The sequence below is a fragment of the Myotis myotis genome, unplaced genomic scaffold, assembly GCF_014108235.1.
Source record: "Myotis myotis isolate mMyoMyo1 unplaced genomic scaffold, mMyoMyo1.p scaffold_m19_p_12, whole genome shotgun sequence".
Taxonomy (NCBI): Eukaryota; Metazoa; Chordata; class Mammalia; order Chiroptera; family Vespertilionidae; genus Myotis; species Myotis myotis.
Genome location: NW_023416316.1, coordinates 26,919,794 through 26,933,404, shown reverse-complemented (window position 1 = coordinate 26,933,404; position 13,611 = coordinate 26,919,794). Strand labels below are relative to the sequence as shown.

The window sequence follows — 13,611 nt, the reverse complement described above, 5'->3', positions numbered from 1 at the left end:
GTTTCATATGTCTTATGATTTTGAGCTATCTCATTGAGATTCCCAGCAGCAGTGCTAGAGCTTTTACTTCATTGCTTTCCTTACTTTCCCCCAATTCTTCCAGCTATGAGTGGTTCTGATTGTGGGAGCTTCCAGTCATCTGGTTGGGGACCTTCACTGAGGGCCACATGTGCATATGAGAACCGATTCAGACCGAGGCATCCCTTTACCCCACTCCTGCAATGCAAATACCCATGTATTCTGGTGCGGGCAGTTTAAAGACGGAAGGCCTTGGGAGCAAGGTCAGGGGAAGGATAGTGGACTACTCCTCAATTTTTCAAACCCCCTGTACCAATAGCTGTCTTTCCTCAGCCCAGGTGCCCGTGCAGTTCTTTAATATTTGGTCTGTCTGAATAGTGATGGGATTTAAAAATGTTTTTAGTTTTCTAGAAATGGTACTTTCTTTCTAACAGGTAAAGCTATTGCTTTACCTTTAAACATTTGACTTTCAAAAGAGGGAACTGTCTAAAAGATAAGGGAGACATTGGTTGTGTTAGACCTGAGGATTGACATCACCTGAAAGCGTAACTAATGTGTTGATTTATCTGGTATTCAACACAGAACTCCCCTGTGCACCTTATCATAATGAGTAATATGCAGAGGCTATGGCAAAAAAGTTATAAAAAGGATGCTTTCTATGCCTCAGAGGAAAAGAGGGCTTAGAGGATGGTTGTAAAACTCCTAGGCATGCTTAGAAAACTCCATTTAAAACGCTAGCACCGTCCAGGTGTTGTTGGCAATGCCTGGCTTATGCCATTGTTGATAAGCAAGTGGCAACTTGTTTCTTAGCCATGTCTTCTAATTGGTTTATGGCATCTTTTTCAAAAAGGTGGCTGTCATAGATGAGACCATAGATGTGGGAGGTGGGAAAAAAATCTTCAATGTAGTTTTTGGAAAATGGAGAGTGATTCTAACTACATAGTTTTCACTTGGTTCCCAAGTACTTTCTCCATGAAACCTTTCCCCCTGCCCTGTCTGGGTTAAAGGAAATGTTCTGTGATAATTTATCACAATAGTGTATACTTCTTCCACTAGATGGATAGGTCCATTGTATAAATTTCAAAGCATATACTATGATTGTGGCCATCTGAAATATTAACTGATAAAATTTACTAATAAAAACAACTGGTAGTAGACCTCTTTGGATCATGTACTGCGAGGAGATACATAGCATTTAAATATTACTCAGTGTTATTAAAATGGTACACTCTTGCGGGCAGAGAGTCTCATAGTCTTATGGGTACATTATTGAGAAATTTTCAGTTAAGTACAGTGGATTGAATAAATATGTTTGCAACCAACATTTTCTAAAACCTCACAAAAATAACAAAGGGAGAAAAGGGCATAGCGTTTTGGAGAAAGCGAGAGCTCAAGTGCCTGCTGTGGGAAAGGGCAGTCAGCCACCTGATTGGAGCGCTGGAGCCCCAGAAAGGCTTGAGGGTCAGGGTGCTGGGAGCCTCTGAAATCAGGGAAGTGAGCGGCTGGAAACCAGGAAGGTCGGTTGAAAGTCTGTATTGGAAGCATTTAGAACCCGAGTCCCTTTTTCTACCGGTGCCTCATGGCAGCCACCTCTTCCCCACCCCAGCAGAAGATTGGGGACATTGAACCAGAGGCACTCTTGTACCAGGCATAGCTCAGGTGGGGGCCATGAGCTGTTTGAAAAGGATGCATGGACACACACAGTCCTCATATTGAATGGCGAGTCACTGCCTCTAACCCCCTTCACTGTTCCACTCAGAATGCAGGAGCTAGGATTTTGTCCTGTTTGCAGTGGGGGTGGGGGAACATTGGAAGGTTCCTCTCTAGGGGAAAGCCAGGAGGAAAAACCTACTTGCTGTAGCAATGGTTGGGAGTTCAGTTTTCTTGTGTGTTTACCTTAGAGCTGTGATTTTCAACCTTTTTCATCTCACAGCACCCATAAACTAATTACTAAAATTCTGCAGCACACCGAAAATATATTTTTTGCAGTCTGACAAAAACATAGGTGTAATTTTGATTCATTCACACCTGATGGCTATTGTAACGTTGGCTGTTGTCATTTTTTTATTTGACAATCTAAGGGAAATGAGGTCAGTGCCCCTGACTAAATAGGCAGGTATTGCATGATTTAAAAATTCTTTGGTACAGCAGTTGAAATCACTGCCTTAGAGAAAAAGTCCCCAAGGTGTTAAGCAGCCCCAGACTACACATAGAGCCTTTAATTAGCTGTGTTATTATAATTCTTCACTTTTAAATAGAGACAGACAGCCAAAGATCACCAGATATTTGAGGAAATCCTCTAACATGAAAGCCACAGGTCAAAATAAATGACGTGGGGTTGGCCAGAAGGAAGAAAAAGTAAAGATACTCCGGGGGTGGGGGTGGGGTGGGGGGGGGGGGAAGATAACAGGAAGTGGGAAAAAATGGCTAAGAAATGATAACTAACATTCTTAGAGATAAGAGAAGCTATTTCTTTTTTGAAATAGGAATAAGATGACTAAAAAGAACATTTCAAGAAATAGCTGTTGGAAATTTAAAATATGACCAAAAAAAAAAAAAATGAGAAAAGCTCAGTAGAAATGTTTGGAAAATGAATTAATGTGAAACCTTCTGAAAGTAGAACCTAAAGACAAAGAGATGCACAAATAGAAGAGAGGGGTAAAAAAGGTCCTACATACAAATAATATAAGTTACAGAAAGATAAAACAGAGGAAAGAAGGGAAGAAACCACTGAAGAAATATTCCAGAAAAGAGTTTCTAAGAACAAAGGGGCTTAACCAGGGCTTAGCAAAATGATGAAAAGAGATCTACACACGGGTCTTCCGGAGGGAAATTTCAGAAAACTGGGGAAAGGAAGATTCAAAAAATGTCAGGGACAAAAACCAAAAAGGATCATACACAAAGTCTTGGGAATCAGAAAGACTTTAGATTTTTCCATAGCTATACTAGAAGTGAGAAGATCATGGATCTATGTCTTCAAAACTGAAAATTATTGTCAACCTAGAATTCTATACTTTGCTAAACTAGAATCAAATGTGTGGATAGAATGCAGTCATTTGTCAGACAAGCAAGCTCTCAAAAAATTTACCTACCATTCATCTACCCTCAGGAAGTTATTGGAGATGTTTCCACCAGAACAAGAAAGTAAACCAAGAAAGAGGAATACTTAGGCCCTTGCTAGTGTGTCTAGTTGGTTGGAGCATCATTCCGTACACCAGAAGGTGACGGGTTTGATTCCCTGCCAGGGCACATCCCTGGGTTGTGGCTTCGATCCCTGTCTGGGTGCGTGCAGAAGGCAACCAATGGATATTTCTCTCTTACATTGATGTTCCTCCCTCCCTTCTTTCCTTCCTTCCTCCTTCTCTCTAAGATGAATAAAAGAAAAAGAAAGAAAGAAAGAGAGAGGAGAGAAAGAAAGGAAAAAGAAAGAGGGATACTTAGGATCTAGGGAATTGTGGATACGTTGTAGGATAGAGGTGAAGGGAATCCCAAGATTAACAGTTGAGTTGCAGGCTGAGAAAGAAGCCAATGCAGAGTGGAGTGTGGAATGCAGATATCAGGAGGAATGTCTCCAAAAGGGAGACAGAGAAGGAGACAGATTAGTTGATATGTGTGAACATGTTGGGAGGAGGTGAAGGGTGTTGGAGACTGTGGAGTTGAATTAGTAAGATAAATAACTGCTTTTAAAAGATTTAACTTTAGGAAAAAACAAGTTATAAAAAAAAGGAAATGCAAGGATAGCAACATGTGTGGTTTAACCGCAGAGCTAATACTCAGCCAGTGTGGCCATACTGGTTGTAAGATACTAATGTTTATACACTGACTGGTAAATAACTGCTACCCAGAGTGCCCTCCCTGTTGCCTCCCTTGGGCCCTAGGCACCTCCCTCTAGGCCAGCCGTGGGCAAACTATGGCCCGCGGGCCGGATCCGGCCGTTTGAAATGAATAAAACTAAAAAAAAAAAAAAAGACTGTACCCTTTTATGTAATGATGTTTGCTTTGAATTTATATTAGTTCACACAAACACTCCATCCATGCTTTTGTTCCGGCCCTCTGGTCCAGTTTAAGAACCCATTGTGGCCCTCGAGTCAAAAAGTTTGCCCACCCCTGCTCTAGGCCCTCCTCAAATCCATCATTAAAAGGACAATAGTCGGCATCACAGGGGCCCCCAGAATTCTACACCTCTTGGCCTCTGTTCTGATTGGTTGGTGTACTAATTAAATATTTGAACATTACCCTTACTTAGTTGTGAATACCATGTATTTACATAGTAATAACATAAATATTTATTTACTAAAATTACAACAAAATTATAACAGGAGGATGCAGGGGGGAAATGTGTGGGGAAGGAAGGAAGGAATTATAGTAGAGCTAAATTCTACACAGTAGGAAATCTAAAAATGATATCTGAAGCTGAAGAAAAAATTAAAGCTATATAAACAGTTAATTTAGGAATATAGAAAAATAGCTAAATGTGTTTAAAAGTAGTTCTTTCTGGGGAGTAGAAATGGGGGTGTGTGGTGTGGTGTACAGGATTGCTGTTTTTCATTATATGCCTTGTAAAGCTAAAAATTTTTTAAAAATTCTGAATGTCTATTACATCCAGGAAAATATTTAATTTAAAATAGAACATTATTTCAAAAAGCACATTTAATCTTCTAAACAACTTGATTTTCTTTTCTTCCAGTGGCAATATGATCACCTCACAGCTACCTATCTTCTGCTTCTAGCCAAGAAGGCTCGGGGGAAACCAGTTCGTTTAAGGCTTCCTCCTTTTTCCTGGGGACAAGTCAGTGGTACCCCATTCACAAACGTCAAGGTAAATGTTGGAATCTTTTAAAAAATATATGTTTTTATTGATTTCAGAAAGAGGAAAGGAGAGGGTGAGAGAGATAGAAACATTGATGAGAGAGAGACATGGATCCGCTGCCTCCTGCATGCCCCCTTCAGGGGGTCAAGCCTACAACCTAGGCATGCGCCCTGACTGAGAATTGAACTGTGACCTCCTGGTTCATAGGTCAGTGCTCAACTACTGAGCCATGCCGGCTGGACTAGATCTCTTTTTGTCACTTGTCGCTCATGTGCTGCAGATATAGTGGGTCTTATGTCCATGCCAGACCTAACTTGTCTCTCTTCTTCTCTCCCCAGTTTGTCTTTGACCAAACTAAGAACTAAAAAGTGTGAGTGCAAGTTGTCTGTCATGTAAAGAAATCTCTGAAGTGAGATAATCTTATTCCTGGGATGGTTTTCTGGCCTGTTCTTGGAGAGTTTTGTTGGCTGGTGAATACCCCATGCCCAGGCAGATCTTTTATCCATGGGCTTTATGATCAGCCCATCGGCACACTGTCCACATCACCAAACCCTTTAAACAAACTCTCAGATTCAAGTTAACACCTTTGGGTATAGGAGGACACCAAAGCATGAGCTTTGCTTCTGATCGAGGTCATCTCAGAAAGACAATAGATACTGTGTACTTAGAATAAACACTTCAGCTAAAGTTTTAAATTCATGATACCTCAGGTAAGAGGTCTGAAACATTTTCCTAAGCCATTGGATGGGCCTCAATTCATGTGCTTGTGTGATTCATAAAGTATCCAGGTGGAAAAGATCTGGGAAGATATTTACTCTTAACTTCTATCTAATGAGCATTTACCTAATAATTTAATTATTTGGGCATTTAATTCATGTTATTGAATCAATGTTTATACCAGATAGTCATTTTAATGACAAGAAATGAAGTAGAAATAAAATTTTGGGTCCTTTTCTGATCTTTATGCAAATTATTGGGATTTGAATCAAGCCACATAAGTCTTTTTGTACTATTTCCCCTTTTGATCAAATCACCCTTTTCCTTTGGGGTGTTGTTTATAAGAAAGTAAGTAATAGTTAACGAATAGATGAAACTTTCAGTTTAACAATAATACCATCTGATTCAGGAATCACAAAAGATCACATCATCATCAACATTAGCATTTTCAGTCCCCATGTTAGACAAATCTCCCTGAAGTGTGGTACTTGGTTTCTAACAGTTGTGTTATACCACATCATAGTAGAGCAGCCATTTTCATCTCATGGCACACAGAACTAAGTACTAAAGTACTTTGGCACACCAAAAATATATTTTTTGTTGATCTGACAAAAAAAATAGGTATAATTTTGATTCAGTCACACTAGATGGCTATTGATGTGTTGGCTGTTATCATTTTTTTATTTGATAGTCTAAGGGAAAAGAGGTCAGTGCCCCTGACTAAATAGTCAGATATTGCATGAATTAAAAATTCTTGTTGCACATCAATGGAAAATCAGTGTAGTAGATGATTAGTGCCAGATGAGGGGCTAGATGTGTGTTCTAGGGCCTTTAGAGGATGGGCATGATCACCATGGGGGATGCAAACTGGACCCACAGTCAAGTTTAGAAAAATGGAAAAGAAAGAGCACAGTGTTCAGGGCAAGATGAATGTAATTAGCAAAAGCTCGGACACCTGAATGTGAGCTTGATATATTATGTTGACAGTGACTAGATCTGTTTAGCAAAATGAAGAGTTCAAGTAGGGGGGAAGTGAGAGAGGAAGGGAGAGCGCTTGTGAGCTGGAAGGGTGGATGAGAGATTATAGGGAACCTTGAAATCCCACCTGAGAGGCGTTAGACTTTATGCTCTCGGTAATGGGAACCATGGATTTCTGAGCAAGACATGACATATCACTTCTATGACTGTAATTTTTAATAATTCATCCAGTGGTGTATAGAATTGTCTAGTCAGATATGTGTGTGTGCTGTTACTGTCTACTTTAATACCCATGACAGCCGTCATTCACACAACACTGTACCTTTTTTCTCCACTGAGCCTAGACTTCACTTTAGTATTTTTCTCAGCCTAGCACTCCATGCAGCTAGGTCTAGTTGATGGTAATTGGCGGTCCTGGAGAACTCTGTCATTCCTGGTTGAGAGGGTGGAAAGACTGGTCACAGAGACCATATTATCTGTTTGAATAGTTCAGGTCTGAGAAGATTTGTCCTTGAATTAGAACAGTGGCAGTGGGACTGGAAAAGAAAAGGGTGAGGTGTAAGAAATTCAAGTAATATTGCCTGGCCAGGTTAACTAGATGTTGAGGGAAAGGGAAGGGCGGAGAAATAAAAAATCCAATTATGTTCCATTGTTTTAGAATTTAGGAAGTATCTGGTATAGCCTTAGCTTATAGAGGGGAAGAATGAGGGAAAATAAATGACTCTGGCGGTATTATTAGGTCAGGACCTCAAGAATCCTGCCCCCAGGACATCTTCCATAAGGCTAATTTATTCCTAGTATAAATTGTTAACTACTCTGTATGTTATTACAACTAAGCAGCCCATGTTTCAAAGTTGTTTCTCTTCCATCTTCTACTTTGTCAGAGCTTTTTATTTTTAGATTTGCAGAGGAGTTATTTGTCTGGCATTAGTGATTACCTGCTAATGACAAGCTAAGTAGTATGCTATAAACATAAGAATGTTTTAAGACATATTGTTTGAGAGTCAGAGATTCTCCCATCTAATCATCTGAATTAAAATTTTTTTAATTCCTGTTTGCTGTAATGAATGGTAAGCTTCTTTAATATACTATCTCTCATTTGTTTCTGCTTCCAGGGCATTGCCCTGCACTGGGTATATGCTATTTTAAAAACTGAATCATGATCCTTCTATTTTTGAATAGTCAAAGAACCTGAGTTTAGAAGATATGACCACAAGTGATGCAAATTATGTGGCTGGATTAATAGACTATGAATGGTATGAGGACAATTCATCAATAGGTGTGGCTACTCCCCAAACACCACAGGTTGGTAAATTTTATTATTACTTAAAGCAGATTATATTGTCTCAATTATACAAATATCTAGGCCCCAACATGTATCTAGTATGTGCTTGCAAGCTTAATGAATTCTTTTTTATTTTTAATATATTTTTATTTATGTTAGAGAGGAAGGGAGAGGGAGAGAGAGATAGAAATATCAATGATGAGAAAGAATCACTGATGTCTGCCTCCTACATGCCCCCTACTAGGGATCAAGCCCGCAACCCGGGCATGTGCCCTTGAGCAGAATCAAATCTGGGACGCTCAGTCCGCAGGCTGACTATCCACTGAGCCAAACCGACTAGGGTCTTTTTTTTTTTTTTTTTTAAATATATTTTTATTGATTAAGATATTACATATGTGTCCTTGTCCCCACGTTACCCTCTACCCCCCCACCCCCCGCTCATGCCCTCACCCCCCCACCCCCACCCCCCCCCCCGTTGTCCGTGTCCATTGGTTAGGCCTATATGCCTGCATGTAAGTCCTTTGGTTGATCTTTCCCCCTTACCCCCACCCTCCCCTACCCTCCCTCCAAAGCCCGACAGTCCAATCAATGCCTCTCCGTCTCTGGATCAGTCCTTGTTCATCAGTTTATGTTGTTCCTTATATTCCACAAATGAGTGAGATCCTGTGGTATTTACCCGCTCTCCAGTTCCATCCATGCTGTGGCAAATGGTAAGAGTTCCTTTTTCTTCTTCCTCTTCTTAAAGAATACCTTTCAGCATTTCATATAATGCTGGTTTGGTGGTGATGAACTCCTTTAGCTTTTTCTTATCTGTGAAGCTCTTTATCTGACCTTCTATTCTGAATGATAGCTTTGCTGGATAAAGTAATCTTGGTTGCAGTTTCATGCTATTCATCACTTTGAATATTTCTTGCCACTCCCTTCTGGCCTGCATGGTTTCTGTTGAGAAATCAGCGGACAGTCGTATGGGTACTCCCTTGTAGGTAACTGACTGTCTTTCTCTTGCTGCTTTTAAGATTCTCTCTTTGTCTTTTGCTCTTGGCATTTTAATTATGATGTGTCTTGGTGTGGTCCTCTTTGGATTCCTTTTGTTTGGGGTTCTCTGCGCTTCCTGGACTTGGAAGTCTATTTCTTTCACCAGGTGGGGGAAGTTTTCTGTCATTATTTCTTCAAATACGTTTTCAATATCTTGCCCTCTCTCTTCTTCTGGTACCCCTATAATTCTGATGTTGGTACGCTTGAAGTTGTCCCAGAGGCTCCTTACACTATCTTCATATTTTTGGAATCTCTTTTCTTTTTTCTTTTTCAGTTGGGTATTTTTTGTTTCTTTGTATTTCAAATCTTTGACTTGATTTTTGGGATCCTCTTGTCTGCTGTTGGATCTCCGTAGATTATTCTTTATTTCAGTCAGTGTATGCTTAATTTCTAGTTGGTCCTTTTTCATGTCCTCCATGGTCTCACTATACTTATTGAGGGACTCATTAAATTTATCGGCGGTTTCCATAAAATTCTTGAAAAACCTTATAAACATGGCCTTGAACTCTATATCCAGTCGTTTGCTTTCCTCCATTTCTGCCATTTGTGACCTGTTTCTTTGTCTCCGCATTTTGGCTGCTTCCCTGTGTTGATAGACTGGCTTTGTGTGCTAGGTGTCCTGTAGGGCCCAGTGGCTCAGCCTCCCCAGTTACCTGAGGTGGACACTCTTGGTGCACCCCCTCGTGGGCTTTGTGCACAGTCTTGTTGTAGCTATGCCTTGGTTGTTGTAGGATCACTGGGAGGAATTGACCTCCAGGGCAATTGGAGCGAGAATCAGCTGTGTCTGCAGTGGGAGAACTTCTGTGCTGGAGACACCCTTCTGGGGCAAGACTTGCTTCAGTGGGGCTTTGGTGCTCACTGAGACTGCACCCTGAGTGTGTCCCTTATGGATCTGAGGAGTTGTGATTTGGATGGTCCCCCTCTGACCACTGGGTACAGTGGCTCTTGGATCTAAGGAGGTGCTAATTTAGCCTCTGCCTGAGGTTACACAGCAGGAACTACGAAGAGAACTGCAGATTCCCCTTCCTTTTTTTTGGAGTTTGGAAGTGCCCTGATGATGCTCAGCTGTGTAGCAATGCAAGCCGCTGTGGGGCCTTGGGCCTTCTCTTGGAAGCTCTGGGTCTATCTGGCCCGGCTGCGGTTAGGTAATTACAGGTTGCAAATGGCCGGGGCATTCATATGCAAAAGCCTCTGCCGCAGCCTGGGCGGGGCGGGGTCTCAAGGAATCAAAGGGCGGAGAAAGCAGCTATGGCGGAGCCTCAGCCCCGCCCTAAGGAGTCCGAGTCAGTGTCCCGGCAATGGCTGCAAGCACCTCTGAGGGAAAGCCGCTCTCAAGCTCGCCCGCTGCCAGACAGTCCAGTTTCTCCCCGTATGAGCCCTGGGTCTCCAGAGACTTCCCGGAACCGGATTTCAGAGCCGTCGGGAGCTTGTGTCTCCCTCCGGATTCAAAAAGACAGCCGCGTCCTCCGGTGCCAGACCCTTTCCGCGTGCGAGCCCCCGTACCTCTGCACTCCACCTCCGCAGCTCCTCCTGCTCGCAGTGTGCTTTTCTCTCCTTCTAGTTGTAGGATTTACACTCAGCCAGCCCTCCTGTAGTTCTGGATGATGTCCACCTTGTGTTTTTGATGCATTTATCGATTGTTGTGGGAAGCAGCAATTTCCCGGTGTTTATCTATGCCGCCATCTTAGTTTCTCCCCGACTAGGGTCTTAATGAATTCTTAAACTATTGAAAACATCAATGAGAGCTCTGGCCAGGTAGCTCAGGTGGTTAGAGTGTCATCCTGCCACACCAAAGTTGTAGGCTCGAACCTGGTCAGAGCACATACAAGAATCAATCAATGATTGCATAAGTAAGTGGGACAACAAATTGAGGTTTTTCTCTTTCTCTTTCACTCTCTCTCCGTCCACCCCACCCACCTCTCCTCCCTCCCTCCCCCTTCCTCTCTCTCAAATCAATAAAAGAAAGGAAACATTAATGAGAGATTGTTGGAATAGAATGAAAGGGATGCCAATTTATTTCCAAGTTGAAGAAAGCCAAGATTCCATTTTGGAGCACTTTATTGCTTTTCTCTCTCTCTCTCTCTCTCTCTCTCTCTCTCTCTCTCTCTCTCTCTCAATGAGGTATAATTTACATGTAGTTAAATAGTTAAATACACTATTTTAGTGTACAATTCTGTGTTTTGACAAATGCATACAGTCATGTAACCACCACCAAAATCAAGAATAGTTCTGTTGCCCCCCCAAATTCCTTCATGCCCCTTTATAGTCAACACTCTCTCCACGCAACTCAGCACCTACTAAGTAAGAATTGAGAGCTTGGGTTGTGTTGGAGTGAAGCTTTTCTTTTAGATAGGAGTTGTGTTTGCTTCTACCATACTCCTGGAACACAAACAATTTAGGACTACTTTAAATTAAATTCCAGGCTTTCAATTCCAGGGACCATGCACATATGAAGTTGGACTTGAAGCCTATGTGAAGACTGTCCTGTGGTTACTTACAAATTATTAAAGGAAACTTTTCTTTCTCCTCCAGAGCTCAGGACAAGATAGACACATTTTCTTGCAGACTTCTTTGCAGGCATATTTATATTTAATTCCCTTTTAAAATTTTAGATATAGCCTTTCCTGGCTCTTCATGGGAGCTTTGGGTCTAACCCTTGCATAGGTGTAAGGCTTCCACAGTATTAAAACCTATGCTGTAGGGTATCCAGGATAGTAGGTAGATGCCCTTCGGGCAGTGCGGAGTCTCATCCTTGGTTACATTTCTGGATTCATGCTCCTGTTTTTAGTTTGACCTCTGAGGACTTTCCTTACTATTTAGCAAGCTCAACCATAAATTCAAAAGGATTAAAAAATATTTTCTATCCAACATTTCTGTTAGAGTATTTTAACATGGTTTTTCTGCACAATTATCCACTAAACTTTTATTTTGGTACATATTAAGAGACAAAGCATGACAATCTAGGTATAGGAAGAAATTTTTAAGGATTTATTTGTGACCATTCTCAATATCGCCTAGGCCCGGGGTATATTTGAGTGAAAACTTGGCCTGAAACATGTTGAAAATTACCCGTCAATAGAACAGACTGAAGTGATCGACACTTACTAAAGAGAATGGAATGTACATTTTCAAGTTTCTTGGTATCGTTAATAATACCCTTTGATAGTATTTCATTTTAGTAAAAATGCTACAAGGTAATCTACAAATGATGAAAGCATGTTGTAAAGAAATTGACTTTTCTTCACTGTACTTTATCTAGTGATTTTTTTTTTCCAGTTTGCCAAGCATTGGACAGAATCAAACGGTTTGGAATCTAAATCATTAACTCCAGTTTCATGCAAAGCATCTGCCAATAAATTAAAGAACAAAGAGAATATATATACTCCCAAGTCTGCTGTAAAGAATGAAGATGGCTTTGTACTTCCAGAGCCAAAGACTCCAGTTAATAAGAACCAGCATAAAAGAGAAATACTCACTACACCAAATCATTACACTACACCCTCGAAAGGTATTTGCTGAAACACCTTTAAAGTCCATTCTTCTTACCATGCTGCGTGAATGCATAGCAGGTCAGACATGACTAGCACTGCTCTCAGGAGTCTCTAGGCGAAGTCTGTCTGCTTTTTTATTATGTGTTATTTTGATTAGCTGAAATGAAAGCATATTAGTCAACTTCTAATTTTCCTCAACTTTATACAGATAAAGTTGAATCATAGCATCATAGAATATCAAAGCTGAAAGGCAAGTTAGAGCTCATTTAATCCACGGCCCTTCTCATAGCTGAGGAACCTGAGATTCAGATGATTGAAGGAGTTGCCCAAGGCCATCCAGGTTTAGATCCTGCTTGCCCCAGCCCTTTGCTCTCACTTATAATGACTAAACCTAAGTCTCTGCGGAGCTCTTCTTATGCATCTGGACCTCCAGTTCTGGTGTCTGAGCCTGCTCTGCGTTGAGCTACCCCCATGCTCCAGCAGACAGAGAAAAGCTGCAGTGTCCTTCCAGATATCTGTGTCCACACATTGCAACTCTCACTTCCCTTGGTTTCCTCTCCTCAGCTTTATCATCACAGTTATTTAAGCTGTTTCCTTTATGACACCTCAGCGCTTTTATTGCTGACCTCATCTAAACATATTCTATTTTGTCAGTGTGCCTCTTAAAACTGCCTAGAACTGAACCTAGTCTTCTAGTACTGGGTCTCACCAGGATAAGATAGTGTCATGAGAGTAGAGTCTGCCTGCTGTCTGTATTGCAGCATGGCATAGTACATAGGAGGGGCTATGTTCATTGTCTAGTACATAGTAGGTGCTTAATATCTGGTATATAATGGGGGCCATATCTGTTGAATGAAGGAATGAATAAATTAAAGGCTAACGGTATTTTATTTACTATGATTTAGTCTATGTCACTTTTAAAATGACACCTAAACTTTATTAGCCTTTTCCCAGCAATTGTGACCTAATATTGTTATGTTAACATCCTAATGAAACCAAACTCTGAAACACTGCCATGGAACTGCTGCCAACTCACATCCTGTCATTGTGCTTCTAGTTTGCCAGTGGGGCTGATAGCCAGTTCCACAGGTCTACTTACATGTAAAGATACGAAGAGCTTTGTCAGAATATTTGCTGGAAGTCCTGTTAATTGCATTCTCTAATTCATTAACTCAACATTTCCTCCAACTTATGAGGCTAGTTTGCAGTGATGAGATGAGTGTGTGGCTGCCTGTATGAGGTTTCAGTGAGACAACATTTGCACATAGTAGGACCTC

At 41.1% G+C, this 13,611-nt stretch overlaps 1 protein-coding gene across 5 annotated transcripts in view; it reads left to right on the top strand.

Moving 5' to 3' along the window:
* Positions 1 to 13,611, top strand: part of MELK (maternal embryonic leucine zipper kinase) — a 66,152-nt gene that overhangs the window by 41,866 nt on the left and 10,675 nt on the right. For all 5 annotated transcript variants that reach the window (XM_036330369.1, XM_036330367.1, XM_036330366.1 and 2 more), the window contains 3 exons: positions 4,706 to 4,837; positions 7,706 to 7,828; positions 12,120 to 12,351. In XM_036330369.1, the coding sequence (XP_036186262.1) occupies positions 4,706 to 4,837; positions 7,706 to 7,828; positions 12,120 to 12,351 (487 nt within the window). The remainder of the gene's footprint in view (positions 1 to 4,705; positions 4,838 to 7,705; positions 7,829 to 12,119; positions 12,352 to 13,611) is intronic.